This window comes from Bufo gargarizans, chromosome 2 (genome assembly GCF_014858855.1).
Source record: "Bufo gargarizans isolate SCDJY-AF-19 chromosome 2, ASM1485885v1, whole genome shotgun sequence".
Classification (NCBI taxonomy): Eukaryota; Metazoa; Chordata; class Amphibia; order Anura; family Bufonidae; genus Bufo; species Bufo gargarizans.
The window spans coordinates 485,272,499-485,293,020 of record NC_058081.1 but is presented as its reverse complement, the minus strand read 5'-3'; the positions used below and the strand labels follow the sequence as shown (position 1 = coordinate 485,293,020).

Genomic DNA, 20,522 nt, shown 5'->3' with positions numbered 1-20,522 from the left:
TTTTTACGTCAGTCTTAGTTTTCTCCTCATCAGAAATTAGGCGCATCTATGGCAGTCCTTGTCCATCTTGTATTCTGATGTCTATCATCAAGAGTTCAACTGTACATTGGTCATCCTCAGTGGCGATTATAATACACTGCAATCTACTGGAATAACAGAGCAGAAGATCACTGTGGAGCCTAGGCCTGCTATAGCGCAGTGTTGGAAGTCCTATGTAAAGCCACAGCTACATCTGTCTATGAAGGGGTTAAGCTGCATACTGATTGATGGCAGAATTCCCTGGAGAACCTCAATGATACACCCTGCACCTGAAGTCTTTCATCTCTTACCCTATCACACCGCTGCTCTGGCCTCACACAAGCTATAAAACTCTGGGCTATGGCAGACTGAGGTATTGGTAGCAGCTGGCAGAATGGGCTTGGGCAAAGCAGGGATGAGGCTTGTCTTAGCCCTTTTGGCTTATGGATTGGGGTCTATAGTATGTGTGGCACAGGACTATTGGGATGACCCTTCCCATCTGCAGTGTGGATCTCACACTATGGAGTTCTCTCTACCTTCTTTGTTGGAGGATGCAGCTTTTGCCTTGAGTATCATTGGTAGGTCCTATGTAGTAAGTAGGCTAAGATGTATGTAATGCTGTCTTCTGTGGAAAATGTGGTGGTACTCCATTCTCTTCTATTGCTTAGGCCTCTTGCCCATGAACGTAAGGGGCCTGTGCTGCGGACTGCATACGGTTGTTCCGCAATACACTTGTCATCAGCTGTGTGCTTTCTGCATCATGGATGTGGTCCCATTCATTTGAATGTATCTGCAAACCTGGATATGCCTTACGGAATGGAACCTCATGAGAGCACTATAGAGTCGTTTGTTTCTGTTCCGCAAAAAAGATGGCAGTTCTATCTGTGCGGAATGGATAGATTGCAGACCCCATTCAAGTAAATGGGCCTGTGATCGGCATGTGGGTGCCTGTGCATTGTGGTCCACAGTGTGGGCATGGAGCCTTTGTTTGTGGTCAAGAGGCCTTATTGTGTATCTGTCTTCTGCTGTCCCTATGTTTTTGTATTTAGGAGTAGCGGCTTAAAAATGAACAGTGCTCAGTTTACCAGAGGGGCATCTGGGGGTGAATATCTGCTAGTGCTGTATAAATATCTCAGCATACCAGTGTTTTGTTGGTGCCCCTGGGGATATCTCCTGGCAACAAAGCTAAATTTAGATGCCCTGGCCTTTCCTAATGGCATGTAAAGTGTGGCCTGTTAGGGATGAGTAAACTTGTGTTCACGTTTGGTGTAAAAGGTTTCAGTTATCTAAGGATTCTGCTTCAATGGACCAAAAGTTATGGTCAGTGGTAGAGGAATCCATAATGGAATTCTTAAATCCCAAACCTTGTACACTGAACTTGAAAACACAAGTTTGCTCATCCTCCCTCGCGCCCCCCCCCCCCCTACTGTTAGTGTACTGCTACACATGGTGAGTTAGCAAATGTTATGTTCTGATTTGAAAACTGGAAATTCATAGTAGAAACTGCCAACGTAACTTGACACCGGAGTTGGATTGGCCCATCAGCTTACCAAAGGATACTCCGGTGGGCCTAAGATCTAACAATAATGGGGACTTCACTCTAACTCTGTTTGACATGCTGTGGACTTAACATTGACACTGTCTAGGTTTTCTTGTTGAAAAGGTCTTCAGCTAGTGATTGGGACCATAATCCTCTAAACATTGTCTCAGGGTTGACCGTCTAAAGTCAATCCTCCTCACTGAGACACCAGACCCCATAAACCTATCCGGTAATTTCTCTTGTCACAAGCCAGACCATGAGTAGACCACTGACATTGCCCTGCTATACAGCTGATCTGTGCACTGGCCACTAGGTGGCTCTGTTGTGCTTGCATCAAAACACTCCTGCCATCTGGAAGCTGGGTGTTCTGATAATGGTGGTAAAGGGAGTATTTCATAACTAGTATGTAAAACACCAGTGTCTCTACATATGCATTTACTGCAAACTGTTAAAATAATGCAACATGCTAAGGTTGATGGTCACTTACTTCCATGCATCAAGTCACCCCCTTTTATGCCATACTTGCACTTGGGAGTGGTGGGGTCTGGAACATTGTCCCTGAAAGATCTATGCATGGAAATGGTTTCTCGCTGCAGGATGCACTTAATTTATGATGTAGTGTGTTCCTTGCCATAAATTGGGCACATCCCCTGCCAGTATAGGGGAGTGAGACCTGCATGGAACTATAATGGAAACTCTATTCAATGGGATTATCAGCACAGTTCATTCATGTGGTAAGTACTTGGCTTGCACTCCACTTTCAGGAATGGGATGCTTTCTGCAGATGTCAACGATGCCTAAACTGTTTTTAAACTTTCTCTACTGGAATACAAATATGCTTCAAAGTAAGGGGAGTCTACACGTGGTGGCCATGATGGTTTTAATCACACCAGGGGCGTACACAGAAATGACTGGGCCCCTATGCCCGTTCCTAGTCCCTCCCACTATGTGCCCTGGCTCCTCTCACTTCCCTCCCTAACTTCTCCCCTGCCCCATCTCATGCAGCACTATTGTGCTCTACAAAATGGCAGTACTCATACCAGAACCCAACAGACCCATTATAGTGAATGGGATCTGGTAGGTTCTGGCGGTGTTAGATTCTTGTCAAAATATGCTTGAGGCATTACATGATGTAATACCACCCAACTTTCCTGCTGTTCAGCACTGCACATGTGCAGAGACATGAGAAAAGTTTGAGGAAGTGAGTGCCCCCCTTCCCGTATTCTGTCATGCAGGACAGCTGGGAGACAGACATTACTCGCTATCCTGCATGACACATGTGCGGAGACAGGAGTCTTTGGGCTCTGGGAAAGCTGAGTGACCCCGCCCCCGCCTTTCCGTGTTCTTATTATCTGCATTTATGCCTTGCAGGAAATCTGAGTGACATCACATGATGTAACAGCACCCAGCTTTTCTGCTGTCCTGCATGGCACATGTGGAGAGACGTGAGAATAGTCTGAGTAACACAACTCCCACCTTCCCTCATATCTGCTCATGCCTCTGCACCTGTGCCATGCAGGACATCAGGAAAGCGGAGTCACATTACATAATAGCACCCAGATTTCCTCCTGTTCTGAATGGCATATGTGCAGAGGAATAGCCTGGGAAAGCTGAGTGACACCCCACACATACACCTCTGCACTGTCCTTGCCTACAAGTGATCACATACTTCATTACTGGTGGGGGTTGTGACAATCCAGAGGAATCAGGCGGGGCAAGCAGACAGGAGACAGTTAGGAAGATAGATGGGGGCGGGGACTCTCCTCCACTGCGGGCCCTCTTCCTCACAGGCCCCATAGCAGCTGTGTGGTCTGCCTATATGGTAGGTACGCCACTGAGAACCATGCTGACCTGCCATGATTCAAATTGATGACTTTGCAGGCAAATGGGAGTTCTACCTGTAAAATGGTGCAACTCCTAATAGTTCAAAACTGTGCCAGTCTGAGGTAAGACTTAAAGCTGGAGTGTTTCTTCTTCATTGTGGCTGTTGTGTGGACTCAACAACTTGTGTACTGCATAAATGTCATACAGAATTTTAAGCGCAAGTTGTATGAACTGACTGTGTAATTGTAGACAAGAATGGAAAGCCTCACTATCTTCACAATGACTCCACTTGCGGGACTTGGATTGGACAGAAACCTGATGGCTCACTGGTGGTTGGCTCTACTTTCAATGGCTGTTATGTTCGCGAGGAGGTAAGTTGTGGAGAATCTAACTCTGCAAGGTCTGAACTGCTCATAACTGAAGGGTAGATGTAGATTTTTGGTGTTTCTTGCACCTCCTATTTTGGCAGTGAGAACAGTAGTTGAAGACCCTTGGGGGTGGAAGTGTTTTTTGCTACGGTTATAGGTGGCTTTTTTTTGTACTAAAGGGGAAAGCTGCAGGAAAATTCTAATTTATTTTTTATTTTTCTCAGAATGGAAGCTATGTGGTAACAATCACTCTGGAAGAAATTCTTCGTGATGAGAAGTCCCAGTATCACAAGAAAGATCTTGCATGCCCGATTCTTCCAGGTAAAGATTTGTATAAAAAAAATATTGGTAGACTGTTAAATTGATTGGTTCCTCTTAAATGTGGTGGTCAGGTTATCTTCTGTCCACAGAAAATGTAAGTGTCCAATTGGCTTTGGCTGGTCCCCCCCCCCCCCACTTTTTATTTTATTTTTTTTATGGAGAAAACACACTGCCACTCTACTCTTGGGCTGCTGGGGACAGCTGATCGTTGTCACTAGACTATCTCCTGCAGCCCCATGGACCAAATGGCAGCGTGGCAGTTTCATGCTTGGATTTAAGATTACATGCTGCCTGAAGCTACAATTTTCATTTTTTTTTTGGGTCCATTCACATGTCCTTATGTGTTTTGGCTTTATAAGGAAAGGCACATTGCCGATCACCAGCACTCTCATAGAAAATGCCTTTTGTCTGCAATTGCGGACAAGAATAGGACATGTTATATTTGTGCAGAGGCGGACAGCACATTCCAGCCCCATTGAAAATGAATGGCTCCGCACCTGTTCCACAAAATTGTAGAACAGATGTGGACCTATTTTGCAGATGTGTGAATGGACCCTTAGACTGGGGTAAAGATTAACCTATTCTGCACAGTACTTGAACTGAAAAGCATGATTAACATTAAATTCACTTTAAAGTTGATCAAATAGCCCATGGAAAGATAAAAATAATAACTTTTTTCCCCTCAAAGTGTCATTTTCCGCTAACTTGTGAAAAAAATTAAATCTTACATAAACTCGCCATGCCCCTCTGCAAATACCTTGGGGTGTCTTCTTTCTAAAATGGGGTCATTTGGGGGGCATTTATACTATCCTGGCATTCTAGCACCTCAGGAAACATGACAGGTGCTCAGAAAGTCAGAGCTGCTTCAAAATGCAGAAATTCACATTTTTGCACCATAGTTTGTAAACGCTATAACTTTTACCCAAACCAATAAATATACACTTATTGGATTTTTTTTTTATATCAAGACATGTAGCACAATAAATTCTGACACAAACTTGTATAGAAATATAATTATAGTTAAAGTATTTTTAACTCTCGTAAAAAAATTTTTTTTTTGAGAATTGCAGTCTATTTTGATTAATATCAGAAAAACAAATCTCAGCAGCAGTCAAATACCCCCAAAAGAGAGCTGTATTTGTAAGAAGAAAAGTAGGTAAAATTCACTTGGGTGCCAAGTTGCATGACCGAGCAATAAACCGTTAAAGTTGTGAAGTGCCGATTTGTAAAAAAAAGGGCCTGGTCACAAGGGGGGTATAAACCTGTGGTCCTTAAGTGGTTAAGAGATTTTATCACAACTTTGGCCAGTGACACGGCATTCAAATGATTTGAATATTTTCATATATCTACAGCAAATACACAGAATGCCTACATTTATAATTACCCTTGGTGGATAACCAAGTATTTTGAAGGGGTGATTTATTTATTTTGGAACATACTTGGGCTAACTGTGATTGTGGGAGCTCTACCTGCTGCAAATTTTATGCCGGATAAAGCCACCTCACTCCAATTTCTATCACATGCTAATACTGGGAAATGTTTTTAATGTTGCAAATCTGTGTGTATTCATGTATTCACTGCTAAACTGTGCCAAATACTGTTTTTATTTTGTTCGTCCTGCAGTTTAAAAATAAAATAAAAAATGTAATCGCTCATCCATGTTTAGCAATTTGTCCCTGCTCATGCCCAGAACATCTTTGCTGTGTTTTATCAACAGCTTTTCAGGGTAAGCTGTTAGCCAATCTGCTTATATCTTCAGCCTCTTTAGGTACATGCTTTGTTGGCTACAGTTTCTCCTGGCTCTAATGAGTTCACCTTTGGGGATATTTTGGACTGTATGGGAGGGATGACAGGACTTCACATGTAGTAATGTGTTACCTGAGGTTGGTTTCCTATATGTATTTGTGTGAATGGAGGCTGCAGCAGAGTCCCCCCTCAGGTGGAGATCTAAAGAACACAATGTGGGAGGTGTCAAATTGGATACCATTCACACAAGTGTTAAGAGGATCAGAAAAAATTAATAAAATACCATATCAGTTTTTCCAGATGACACCAGAGACTGATCCAGTATTACAATGCATTTGTGATTTGGATCAGTCTACAAATGTTATCTGTTGGCATACGGACATCTGGAACTGCCTGCCGGAATCCAACAACGCAAGTGTGAAAGTTCACATAGGCCAGTGACTGGCTGTAGCAGTTGGGTGATGTCATTACTACAGGTAAGTAAAAAGATCCCAGCAGAGAACTGGACTAGACAGTTGCCCAGTTTTATACTGAAACTAGACAACCCTTTTGTCAGTCACAGGACATGGACTTCAGACAAGTTGATTTAGTGCTCCTGTCTCATGGATCTGTTGGAGACATAAATTGTATTGACAATGTTTCCTTATCTATAGCTATGGATGCTCCTAGTCCAAGTGACTGTGCTTCAGTTCTGCAAGCTGACCGCCTGGCATGTGCTAATGACTCTGTATCTCAAGAACTTTGTGAAGGACTTGGATGCTGCTTTTCTCAAAATGCACTTGTACTGCGCTGCTACTATGGAAAGAAATGTGAGTCTTCGCAATGTAATGCTATTCAACCCCCACCACCACCCAGGCTGTAGCAGTTAGCATATCACTGTTGGTTTACAGTTGGAATATATTGGCAGAAATTAATCATGACATCAGGTTTCATGAGATTGAGGGACTCCAGTTTGCCTTTGGGTCTTAATGTACATATTACTAATTCTGAAGCTTCCTGTAGTGTCTACTTATCTGTGTGCAAGATGAGGATTTCTGTAAGGTAGCTTAATGGCTGTTCTAGACTGGAGTCGGCCAGATCATCTATAACCCGTGTTTGCCAATGGCATTGCTACAATCTGACTACTGATGAGCAAGCAGATCATGCTGTGGAGCCTCTGCTGCCAGCAAAATTCTGTATGAGGGATGAGTGATGGTATTAGCAATTGTCCTCCTGTGGAGGACATCACTGCATGTAATGGCAGCAGTCTCCTTCACTGACAGGTAGGTGATTGTCAGGAAGTGTTCCTTCCTGACAATCAAAATGCTCATCTGCAGGTCCAATACAGACATAACTTGTATTTGTGCTAGGATATGCCCCATTGTCTGATAGAACGGAGCCCCTAAAGTGATGGAAGGTGCATATGCAGCCACCATACAAAAATAAAATGTATGTGGCCACCAAAAAATAGCTGAGCACTGGCTTGGCTATTTCCATCAGGCCCATAGAAGTGAATGGGAGCGATGGCCAGTCATGTGTGGTGCGCTTCCATTCACTTCTATGGGGAGTGCTTGGTTGCTAGACTAGAGTCCTCCAGCCACCAGTTCGCGGGGCTCTGCTTAGATGGGTGTGGCCCCCACACCTAGAAAACAATGGGGGCATATGCTGGCGATATGCCCCATTGTCTGAGATGAGACAACCCCCATAATTGGGAGGCAAGGTAATCTACTGCAGTGGAAAAGGGGGTCAGTCAGCACATCCCAATGCACGCTGCCATGGCTAGAAACGCAGAGAAAGAAAACACAATGCAACAGCACTCTGCAAACACCAATAACGTATAACAATTCCATAGTAATAGAAAATAGTCTGGTGCTAATGCTATGCTCTTACGAATTTGAGGTTTTTGGCAAATATATTGTACAATTATTTTTGCATGTCTGCTGGCATAAAGGTGATGACTATAAGATGGGAACCTAACGCTAAATACTACCTGCTATAGTACCATACTGGCCACCATAAAATACTGAAGTACCTAAGTTAAAAGGGTTTTCCAACATCTTTATATACTGATGACCTATCGGATAGGACATTAGTATCTGCTCAGTGGGGGTTCCAGGGACCCCTGCCAATCAGCAGTTATGAGAAGGCATGTTGTATAGCTGCTGTGCTTGGTATTACACTTGGGCCCCAGTCACTTGAATGGGGCTGAGCTACTCCCTAGGCCATGTCAACAATGAATGTGACATCACTGGCCTAGGAAAAGCCGCAAGACATCTGCAGTGCTTACAGGAGTGCTGCTAACTTCTCAAACAGCTGATAGGTGGGTGTTTTACCCCTTCTGATTGCATACTTGCCTATTCTGAGGATGGGTCAGGATAAACCCTTGCATGGAAACTTGAAACTTTGTTGCATGTAGAGTGGATACCTTAACAGTCTGCCTCTCCTGTGTAGTGACGGCCTACTGCTCTGCTGACAATAACATGGTGGTTGCGATTTCAAAAGACGTAACCATACCGTCCTTGATCCTGGACTCTGTAAAAGTACTTGGTGTGGATTCTAACTCGTGCCCAAGCCTGATGGTGGCAACAACTGCATCATTTATTGGGTTCCAGTTCCCACTGTCCTGTGGGAGTGCAAACGAGGTGAGCAAAATGTCCACTCAAACACGCTGAACCTGCCTGAAATGCGGCTTAATGTCTAGACTACAGAACATGGCAAGGGAAACTGGCCCAATCTAGTCCAGATAAGATGTGCCTGATCCGTGGATTATTTATTCATTACTAGATAAGGGCTTCTGCAGTTAACTTTTTTTTTTTTTTTTACTGAGCTATCCTCTGGATAGATCCGCAGGGGTCAAACACCCTGGGACCCCTGCTGATCAGCTGTTTGCTAAGGCAGTAGTGCTGCTGCCTTCTCACACATTACTGCAGGCCCAATGATGTCATGACTAGTATCAATGGGCAGGGCTAGGCTCTGTTCACTTGAATGGAGCTTAGCCCTGCCCAGGCCATTGATGCTAGTCATAAGATAGAGAATTGCAGCACAGTCTGTTTTATCTGCAATTACTTATTTATATTACATCATATAAAGTTCATGATCCAGTTCCATCATAGGAAATTTACAGTAATCACATTTGTGATTATTGTAAATTTCTAATGACTGAACTGGATCATGAACTTTATATGATGTAATATAAATAACTAATTGCAGATAAAAGACTGCCACAATTCACTTTTAACTACAACTTGTAAGTCCTTGCTGGCACCAGCAACAAGGTGTGCAGTGCTTCACCTCTACAATGTTGATACTAGTCATGAAGACATTGGGCCTGCAATGAACAGCAGGAAGGCGGCAGCAAGCACTAGTGCCACTGCCTTAAACAGCTGATCGGCAGGGGTCCTGGGGTGTTGGACCATCAGTTAAAAAAACAGCATAACCCCTTAAAATTTTTTTTTGAGGTTGTCCACTTCTAATATCCAAATTTACACTGCCAGGCTTTCTTTGAAGCACTGAACACTTTCATCAGCCACGAGACCTAATCTGCATGTGTTGAATGCTAAATTGTCTTGGATTTCACCCTAAGCACTACAAAGGACAAAGATCAGCAGAATAAACTGCTGTAGGTTAAAAGGTGTTTTCCAGGATGTCCTCTAGCGCGAGCGCGCGTGCCCCCCCCCCCCCCCCCCCCAGTGTCTTCCTGTCCCTACAGGGATGGGGAGTGAGCTCCCATATGTGGAGATAAGAAGTTAAAGAAATCTACCCCAGTGGGGCTAAACCTCATCAGGATTCCAGTCTCTCCTCTCGGCTCTGATTTTTTTTATTTTTTTTCCCCCAGCTAGCCCTCCAGGGATTCTCTAGCAGATCTCTTCTCACCTGAGGGCTGCAGTGGATAAGAGGCTGACTCCGCTTCCCCTCTGGGGGCTCTCTGCTTAGCGGGACGCTTTCTCCTTCACTCAGGTCATGTGGTAGAGTGTCTGTCACTTCTGGCATCGGCAGAAGTAAGATGGTGGTGACCTGGCTGATGCGGACTCCGGGGGGGGTGGGGTTGAGTCCCCTAGAAAAGAAGCGTTGCAGCTGCAAAGTAAGGGCAAGTAATGTAAGCCCCAAAAAAGGGAAGAAACCTCAATGTTGGGCTGTGATTCCTACTATGGAGGCCCTGATGTCATCCAAGACAAACACTGACCTGACCTCTGCCCAGGGGAATGTAAGTCTTGCTTCAGCTGCCTGTATAGTTGCCCAATTTTGCCTTTATTAAAAGTATGGCATCTTCGTTTTTTTTCTTAGGTGGAAAGACGCAGATCAAAAGAGACCGAAATGTGCAACCTGTGGGGAAAAAAATTGCAGGAGGCATACAGGAAACAGTTATGTTCAGACTGTGTAGCCAGACTTGAGAGCAACCATCCTATCTAACGGCTCTTAGAAGCATGATCCGGGAAGTACAAGTGACAGCATCTTTAACTCTCCTGCCCCTGGGGGGGCGTGGCCTGCTGAACGAGGTGGATGGCCGCACTGAAGGAGCTCCGCTAAATTTCCCCCATAAAGCAACTTATAAGCTTGTCCTGAGGGACATCCACTCAGAAATCAGGACCGACACCTGCATCGATCGACATGATGACTCGCAAGAAGTCTAACCGCATGGGGGTCCGCCGTTTGACAGACTTTTATCCGGCGTAAGATAACTCTCCTGCCCCTATGCGAATGGAAGTAGATTAACACATGGAAGATCTGTTATTCTGAAGGCGAGATTGAGGAAGCAGATCAACAACCCCCCCCCCCCTTTACTTCAGACAATACAAAAAAGTGTTTTCTTTGGAGGATCTGGATTCCTTACTTTATGCAGTAAGAGTATGGAGATGGAGGACGTGCAGCCATCTAGATCTGTTCAGGGTGAGATGTTTGGCAGTTTAAGAGCCAAGAAAATTATTTCCGGTCAATGCTAATTAAAAAATAATAATTTTAGAGGAGTGGGGTGAGGCAGAAAAGAAGTTTATCGACTGTTGAATCCAGAGGATACGAAATTGTGGGACGATATACCTAAAATGGATGTTCAGGTGGCCAAGGTAGCAAAGAAAACATCTATTCCCTTTTGAGGACTCTTCTCACTTGAAGGATCCTATGGATAGGAAATCCAAAGGCCTACTTAAAAGAACCTGGGATTGCTTGTCAGTCTTAATAAACACCAATATTGCAGTAACATCTGTAGCCAGAGCTATGGGGCTGTGGCTAAACCAACTGGAGAACCACCTCAAACTTGCAACATTCAGAGAAGAGCTTCTGGATTCGGTTTCTCTTAAAAGTAGATGCAGATGTGTCTCCGAATCCATCTGTTTTGATGCAAAAAATAGAATATTTGCTACAAAATAAAATTCAGATCCTTTCCTCCAAGGTTCTGTATGAAAATTCCCCAAACAACCTCCTTAAAAAAAAAAAAAAAAAAAAAAAAATACAGGACATACAAAACTATGAAAACTGGAAGCCATAGTACCAGTTCCAAAATCGCAGCAGTTCAGAGCCACTATTCAAAACTGTTCCTTGTGGAAGAAAAAAAAACAGGCATTAATGTGTACAATCAACCTTTTTATGGATGCTTATTACCATGTCCCCATAAATCCAGATTACAATCAGTATCTCAGGTTTGCAATAAAGTTAGGCGGGTTGGAAGTGATACACTAATGTCATAGCCCATCTGAGACATCGGGATGTACTAATAGTTCCATATTTGGACAACTTTCTCGACAGCAGAATCGCAAGATCTGAAAAAGCATCTTCAGTTAACTCTGGATCTACTCCACAACCTGGGTTGGCTCATCAACCTGAGAAAATCTGATTTCCAGACTAATTGCAGGAAGGCATTTCTGGGGACACTCCTGGATTCCATAAGTATCTTTAATTCCAGCACCCAAACACAAAGCATTTATAAAAGAAATATCTTCCTTCCAGAAAAGAGGGAGCTGTACTATCAGGGAAGCAATGCATGTACTAGGCATAATGACTTGTGTTCCTTGGGCTCAGATCCATACCAGACCCCCCCCCCCTACAGAACCTGATCCTAGCTGGAACAAAAAACGGTACCTTGGACAAGAAAATTGTTATACCCACCAGAGTAAAGAATTATGCTAGACTGGTGGATAGACCCAGCCAATCTTCAAAAAGGAGTATGCTGGAACAAAAGTACATTTGTGATAGTGACTACTGATGCCAGCAAGAAGGGCTGGGGAGCTCAGGTAGGGGGGGGGGGGGGGGGGGGTTCTTTTTTTTTTTTTTTTTTTTTTTTTAAGGGAGATTGGTCAGCAATGGAAAGGCAAATATCTTCAAATGCAAGAGAACTGGCGGCTGTTCTGAAAACCTTACGTCACAGGCCAGAGCCTGAGGGGAAAGCATCTGAGGATCTTATCAGACAATATGACAACAGTCTGCTACCTTGGACACCAAGTAGGAACTCGGAACCCTCAACTTCAGAGAATTACAGATCAGATCTTCACCTGGGTCAAACAATGTTCTGTCAAATACAGCCTTACACCTAAGAGGGGCAGAAAATGCCATGGCAGATTTCCTGAGCAGGAACAAATTCCATCCAGGGGAATAGAAGTTAGACAGGTATTTTGGGAACTGTGCTGCAAATTGGGATTACCTTAAATCGATCTTTTGCCTCCAGAGAAAATGCCCAGACAAAAGAATATATTATATAATTTTTTTTTTCGCTCTAGACCCCAGGGGAAATCCCTTAGGAGTAGATGTCATGTCGCAAATATGGAATATGAACCTGTCGTGCACATTTCCACTGACTCTGCTCATCCCAGCAGTTCTAAAGATCAGCCAGAGCCCAGGGAAGTTAATATTCATGGATCCAGCATGGCCAAAAAAGTTGCTATCCACTTCTAAAAAATATGGCATTAGAACTGCCAGTATCTGATGCTGAACCTCCTGTCCCAAGGACCGTTGCGTCATCCAAACCTGAAGAAGTTGAACTTTAAAGCTTGGAACCTGAGGGGCAGATGCTAAAAAAAGGCAGGGATTATTCTGTTTTATCCACCCTACAGAAAAGCCATAAGCCGGTGCTGTCGGCAATATACTACAACATTTGGGAAAAACAATCTTATTCCTGGCCATCTGTGGTTCACCCAGACTGTACATCTCTCTTCCCCCCCCCCGTTGTACAAATATTTTTTTGGAACTAGCCAATCACTGGTGGGTTAAGAGATTTTAAAGGCTATAACTAGATTAAGGCCCACCTTCAGACACTGCCACCCTGGGATCTTCCTCTGGTACTTGATGATCTGAGGCACCCTTTGAGCCTTTTAGTATCCATTTCCCTGAAATGCTTCTCATGGGGAAAACCACCTTTTTAGTGGCCATCACTTATGCCTGTAGAATAGCAGAGATTCAGGCCCCATCTAAAAAAGAACCCTATTTAAGAATCCTGGAAGACTAGTTCTAAAATTGGCTCCAGGCTTTCTACCCAAGGTGGCAACATCTTTTCATGGCAAACAAGAGATGCTTCTCCTAGAAATCCATAAGAGGCACTGTTTCACTGCCTAGACTTCCGAAGGACTGTCCTACAATATCTACAGGAGACAGAATTGGAAAGAAGGGATCTTTTGGATTTTTCATCCAAATTGGAGGAGCCAGAAAAGGGAAGAGTCTCTAAAAGGACTCTATCCAGATGGATCAAACAGACTATCCAGGAATCCTATCATCTTGAAAACAAGCCCTGATCAGTTTCAGTTAGGGCTCACTTTACCTGGGCAGTAGCCACATCCTGGGTAGAGAGCATGCGCTACAGTAGACTAGATATGCCAAGCTGCAGCTTGGCATGTTATAGCACCTTTTGCAAACGCTACAGGTTGGATCTTCCGACCAGTCATAACCTGACCTTTTGGTCGAAGGGTCCTCAAGCGGTGGTCCCTCCCTGAGGTTTACTTGGTAACTCTCCCATGTGCTGTCATGGGGGACGTCCTGGAAATTGGCAATTAGTCTTACCGGTAATTGTTTTTCCAGGAGTCCAACATGACAGAACTCCATCACCCTCCCTTTTTGATTGATTTACAGTGTGAAGTTTAACATTGTATGATATAACAGAATTAATAATGGAGTTGCATCTATTTGGTGTAGGTATTCAGAAAACACTGGGGGGGGGGGGGGGGGGGAGATGGACATCCTCCCATGTGCTGTCATGTTGGACTCCTGGAAAATCAATTACCAGTAAGACTAATTACTGATTTCAGAGTAAAATTAATGGCCTAATCTCAGGATGGGCCTTTATTACCTGATGGGTAGGAGTCTAAATCCCCCACACCCCCTGTTTAAGCTACTCTAGGCCATTGAGCACCATGGCCTCTTGGGCCAGTGATGTTGGTCACATGGCTCATGTGCAGCTTCCAATTTGGCCCTATTTGAGTGAATTGTCTTGGGCTGCAATACCAAGCACATCTGCTACACAACATATGGTGTGAAGATGCTTAAAGCATCAAAGCCTCTTCAAAGATCTATGGGAGTTGGACCCACACTGATCAGCTATTAACTGAAGGATGGGTAAAATCTTCCCAGAAAACCCCCTTTTTTTGAAACCTGCATCATGGATTAATGCTGGCAGCTGTGCTCAGCACTGGTGCCTTGCAGCACTGGGGTCTTTGGTTTGAATCAAACCAAGGACAACATCTGCATAGAGTTTGTATGTTCTCCCCGTGTTTGTGTGGGTTTCCTCTGGGTACTCCTGTTTCCTGCCGCACTCCAAGGACATACTGATGGGGAACTTGGACTGAGCTCCATTGGGGACAGTGTGATGTCTATAAAGTGCCGCAGAATATAGTAGCGCTATATAAGTGCATTAAATCATGTTCACAGCATGCGGATAACACTACTTAAAAATCTTATTCTCTGCTTCAGCCTTAAAATGCCTTGTATCTGTCAGTGTGGACACATCTTCATTTAGGCTGTCGGGTGTAAGTTATGAAGAGAAATACTAAATGATAACCGTAAATCTCACGAGTAATTTTATTAACAGGCGGGTGATGCATCCATGGTGTATGAGTACACTTTTGTGGCAACCAACAGAGTAATCACCTGGCAGTCGGCGTCAGTCACTAGAGACAGTACCATGAGGTAAGATTTAAGGTTTGTTTTTGACACTACAAGTACCATGGTTGGATTACAAAATGCTCCTCTTTCTACAGAGTGACTGTAAGCTGTAGCTTTTCACGGACTGGCATTGTCCCAGTGCAGGTAGAGGTCTTCACCCTTCCACCGCCTCTCCCTGTATCTACCATGGGACCTCTAACCTTGGAGATGAGAATAGCTCGAGGTAATTAACAAGCTACTTGGAAACAATTTGTGACCTGCAGGGAAAAGCTGTTACAGGCCTAACTTAAAATGGCTTACCTTACACAACCACTTTAAATTGGCGCATCTTAAGAACTATGAGGGGTTATGTGATGTAGGAAATTAAAATCATACATAATAGACATCCCTGATAACATGGATATTGGGGAAACCTGAACATACTGTCCATGGGACCCATAGTGAACTGGTAATGTAAAGTGGCCCTGGGAAAAAGTTGTAAGCAGGGACAACAGATGTGGGCCAGTCAGCAGTACAATAGTGCACCACAAAGTGCCATTCCAGCAGAACCAAATGGTGCAGCACAAAATTGCTACCTCACCACAGTATTTCACTGTCTTGCCATGCCGAGGATGGGTGACAGTTCAATTCAAGAGGGCAGCACCTGGGGCTTATGGGTTCCCCTCCCAGTTGGTTGCAAGGAGGCAAAAATGACTCCCTACAGGCCAGAGTAGGTGGGTTTTTAATTTGGGCTTCCTGGAGTTAGCTTACACCCTGCCGTAACTGCTAAAATCACATGGTAAGAAATCTGAACTGACTGCCACCCATCTGGGAACATAACTTAGTCTGGCATGCAGCTAGTGTATAAGGGCTTATGTAGTTGTACTTGACAATGTTCTATTGACTAATATGCCAAACAGATTCCCTTATTCTTAGATATGAGAAACTGTATGCTCATGCAAAAGCTGATGATGAATGTCTTGCAGATGTGCAGTATAGCTCATACTATGCAGTTGGAGAATATCCTATTTTAAGAGTGTTACGAGATCCTGTGCATGTTGAAGTTCGCATCCTGCAGAGGACTGATCCAAGCCTAGTTCTGATTTTGAACAACTGCTGGGCCACCAGTTCTCCTGAACCTACTGGCTTTCCCCAATGGCCTATCTTGTCCAGCAGGTGAGGACTGAATAAACGATCACACGTTCTCTTGCTTAGGGCTGTAATGATACAAGTACATATGTTGTTTCAGCTGCCCTTTTGCTGGAGACAACTATCTTACAGAGCTGGTTCTAGTTACTTCCTCACAAGGAATAACTTTCCCAACATACTACAGTCGTTTCATCGTAAGCACCTTCACCTTTGTGGATTCGAACACCCAAACTGCTCTTGGAGGATCGGTAAGCTGCTTGGATAAGTGTTTATGGAAGTGTGTAGAGGACTTATTGCCAAATCAGTAGGTGTCACCTGTAACTTGAAGGGAACCTATCACCGGGATTTGGGGTATAGAGCTGAGGACATGGGTTGCTAGATCGCCGCTAGCACATCCGCAATGCCCAGTCCCCATAGCTTTGTGTGCTTTTATTGTGTGTGTGTGTATATATAAAAAAAAAAACTTGATACATATGCAAATTAACCTGAGATGAGTCAGAGCTTGAAAATATGACTTCTCTGGTCACAAGTAAGATATGACTTATGTTAATTTGCATATGTATAAAATTGTTTTACACAATAAAAGCACACAGAGCTATGGGGACAGGGTATTATGGATGTGCTAGCGACCATCTAGCAACCCATGTCCACAGCTCTATACACAAAATCCAGGTGACAGGTTCCCTTTAAAGAAATATTGACATTCCCAGATCTAGTAAGCTGTAATCACAATATGGATACTATACACTGTACATCTAATCCATGTTGTAGATGCTCCTCACAGAATCTTTGTAGAATACACAGTACTTGAGGCCTGATTTATGCTTTCACTCCAGGATTGTGGCATCAGTTGCCAAATGGGGTTATTGTGACTTCATGGACTCGCTTGTGCAAATATTTTAAACCTTGTATTCTTGTACAACTTTAAGACTAGGAAACTATTTGTATCTCACTTTGTTTTTCTGTGTCTTCAAGCCACAGGAAGTATAAGCCAGCTATCTATCTCGTACAACCTGAATTTGCTTGCCTGTACAGATCCTGGGGCCCTCTGTACTATATCCTTGCCTCACAGGGGAGGTCTGTTGGCTACCTTCTACAATCTGGGAGCTTGAGTCCAGATGGTCAAAATATCTATGTTCTGCCATGTGCCATTGGCTTTGGGCGGGGGGGGGGGGGGGGGGGGGGGGTTCGGACATTTTGACTGGTATTAATGGCACAACATGGGGTGCTCAGAACTCCCTGCTCTCCACACAGTACCAGGTATCTTCCCTGCACAGACAGACCTAAGCTTCCCTGCTTAGCACTGTACTCTGGACAGCTCAGTATTGGGCTAATATAATTATAGATAAATACTTGCCCTTGGTATTTAAATTGATTCCTAACAGCACATTGAACTAGTGTGTGAATTAATGTTTGTTTTACATTTAACTACAGGTGACTTGCATTGATTTTTGTTCCTATAGGTATTCTTCCACTGCAGTGCTTCAGTATGTGTCCCATCTGCCTCGGAGACCTGCTCTGTGACCTGTCAAAGGAAAAGTAGGTGACCCAGTAAATTGTCTTTACTCCTCTCTGTTAAGGGGTTTTCCATTCTGCTAACATTTAACTGAGTGCTTGTTACACTACTTGTAGGCACCAGTTTGATCAACTTTGTGTCTTGCAGGAAGAATGGTGGAATTGCATCAGACAGACAACACTCTTACAGTGACTTCTCATGGTCCTGTGATATTTTATTCTGAAGAGATCGAAACAAATAACCTAGTCGAAGAGGAGAAAGGTAGTGTGCTATTTATCACTGAATGTGGTTGTGCATGGTACAATAGTTGAGGTCTTCAAATTGGCAAAGATCATACTAGTAGTATCAAGTGTTACTTCAGCATTTTGAATGCACTCCTACAGTATGCTTAATATTGGCTGTAATTGAAAATAAACCTGGCATACAAATGTTCTAGCTTGGGCTAACTTTTTTTTTTTTTTTTTTTTCTTCCCTTAAAACAGGTTTTGCCTCTGGACTTGCCCTTGCTTGGCTTCCAGGCATAGCAGCTGCTGGCTTCATCTTGGTGGTGTCTCTTCTGGGTATCTACTTGTATAGGAAACAAAAGAAATATGCACTGTCCACAGTAAATGCTTTAATAAAGTAGATCTCCCAAGTAACATGTATTGTGTTCAATATAACAATATTGCTGATAAAGAACTTGTGGGATTTTGAGTTGCTCACCTAACTAGTAACTGGTCTTTCCTATACAGCATAGTTCCTTGTGTTCTCTACACTAAACAGTTTCTCAGACATCACCATTGCAACTGAACAAACTAGCTGGTACCACTTTTAAAGCTTTTTATCTTGAGGTAGGAGTGGATCATAAGGGGGCTTGTAACACCCCAGAGTTGTTACTAAACTTTTACCCCGCTACAATCTCCTAAGGGCATTAACTTTGTCATCTGAAATTTTACATTATATCTTCACAGATGTGCATAAAACCTTGTTAAATCTGATTGCCTTGTTCATCAGCAGGTGGCAGCAATGTGTTAGTAAGGAGTTAAAGGGAACCTCTCACCTACTAGGCTACCCTCACTGAGCGTTTTTAAATATTCATTGTGTTACCCTAAACATATAAATTACACTTTTAATTTCATTTGCTGACAAATTCAAGAAGTATTAATTTTTGTACTTCCTTCCTTTTATGCAAATTAACAAGTCATATCTTGAGTGACTTCTCTAGTCAAACATCTCAAGTTAATTTGCATATGTATCAATTTTTTTTTTTTTACACAATAGTACACGGAGCTATGGGGACTGGGTATTGCAGGTGTGCTAGTGTGGCCATCTAGCAACCCATGTCCTCAGCTCTATACCCCAAATCCAGGTGACGAGTTCCCTTAAGTTCAGCACAATCAATGTGACAACACTTGTGTGCGGATCTGTCTCTTCACTTTTGATGTGGATGGACAGATCAGTCTTGCAGTCTTTCAGTTTTCCTAGTCTGCGCATGTGCAGAGTGGAAGGACGAATCTGTCCTTTAGTTTTGCAACGCTGGATTCGGCACTAATGCAAGTCAATGGGAATAATTTCCAGTGACGAGGCATTTTGGATGGACATAATACCACAGCATGCTGTGGTATTTTGTCCGGCCAAAACACTTGCCAGTGACTGAACGGAAGGCATAGTGATGCAAACAGAACAGATTTCTGTCCATTCAGAATGCAGTGGGATATGCCTGATCAGTTCTTTTCCGGCATAGAGCCCTTTTGACGGAACTCTATGCTGTAAAAGAATCACTTTAGTGTGAAAGTACCCTTAGCTCCCCCTCTGTGAGCAGAGTGGGCTGTGCCCACATCCTGCAGCATGGGGAGGGAAGGAAGTTAGAGGCTGTGTACCAGCCCCCCCCCCCCTGTAAGGGAAGGATGTGTGATAAAGTTCAGGAGTCTCCCAGATATAGCGACGAAAGCCAGAATCTTGTCTCGACTGAGACAGTGATCAAATCCCCAGCCTGAGCCCTGCATCCTCAGCTGGATGAACGGCAGACAACCTCCAGTTAAAGGAAGAAAGCATACCCTGTGAATATAACTACAGTCCAGAGACCCAGGAGAAGCCATATTCCTCCTCAGCTAGTCAGTCCCCATACAGCAAAAGATAGAAAGTGCAGAAGCCAAATTCCTGCCACATGTTTAGTGCTAGCAAGCAGATGTACTTTCCTGCAAGCTCCAGGTTGATAGCGCAGAAGATAAGAAATTCCTGCCAACCATTGCTGGGACCTAAGACTAAAGCTGTACCTTGCTTGGATGAAAGTTACCCTCAGTAAAGCCTTTATCCAAAAGTCTGGATATCAGTTTCTGCTGCAGAATCCCTCTATTACTCCTCCTATCACTACACTCATTTTATTGCAAGTGAGCCAGGAGTCCAGCCATACCCAGGTAGGAGACACTGACACTATTACCATACAGGGATATTGCACCACTCTGGCATTCCTGACTTGGGGTGTGAGTTATAACACCTTGGAGGGCCCTGTGCATGCTGCAATTGGCGTCACAAACAAAACTATAGCCTATTATATCCATACCCTGACCCACTGCATAATTTGGTGTCGGCATAACCTGTTCCTGCTCATTGCACTTGTACATGCTGCAGCATATTCACAGTAACTGCATGTGAATGGCAGCCACACGGCACATGTACTTGCCAAGCTTTTAAGTTTAAAACATAACTTTTCCGATCGTTGGTTAAAATATTTCCCCATCTTAATATAAGGCTACATCAAATAAATAGATCAGGCCTTACTTTGGACGTATGAGGATAGTGCAGTCCGATATATCTAAAAAATAACGGCAACTTACAATTGGATGACTGTGGACCTGGCCATACGGTGAAAGGGAGGTGGTAGAGAAGGGGAGGGGAACAAATCCCTAATACGTCCCTCAATGTACCTTTGCCTACAGGCAGAGCACCCGCCTAGAAAGGGGCGACCCCACCTCTCGGTGGCTAAGCCCTCACTGTTGCCTAATATTACCCTGCCTGTAAGGAT

The 20,522-nt window shown here is 43.7% G+C and overlaps 1 protein-coding gene across 1 annotated transcript; it reads left to right on the top strand.

Annotated features, from left to right (window-relative positions):
* Positions 1-412: 412 nt before the first annotated feature.
* LOC122926071 (zona pellucida sperm-binding protein 4-like) lies at positions 413-18,143 on the top strand. Its single transcript, XM_044277457.1, has 12 exons — positions 413-596; positions 3,632-3,753; positions 3,975-4,071; positions 6,471-6,626; positions 8,248-8,438; positions 14,801-14,898; positions 14,970-15,097; positions 15,840-16,029; positions 16,103-16,250; positions 17,466-17,541; positions 17,666-17,779; positions 18,001-18,143. The coding sequence occupies exons 1-12, from the start codon at positions 413-415 to the stop codon at positions 18,141-18,143; spliced, it is 1,647 nt and encodes a 548-aa protein (XP_044133392.1).
* The last annotated feature ends 2,379 nt before the right edge of the window (positions 18,144-20,522 follow it).

Bases quoted from the DNA above. Each gene is read 5' to 3' on its own strand.
- LOC122926071 (XM_044277457.1), top strand. From the start codon at position 413: ATGGGCTTGGGCAAAGCAGGGATGAGGCTTGTCTTAGCCCTTTTGGCT. The intron at 6,627-8,247 runs GTGAGTCTTCGC...TCTCCTGTGTAG, and splicing joins CTGCTACTATGGAAAGAAAT to TGACGGCCTACTGCTCTGCT. The intron at 17,542-17,665 runs GTAGGTGACCCA...TGTGTCTTGCAG, and splicing joins TGTGACCTGTCAAAGGAAAA to GAAGAATGGTGGAATTGCAT.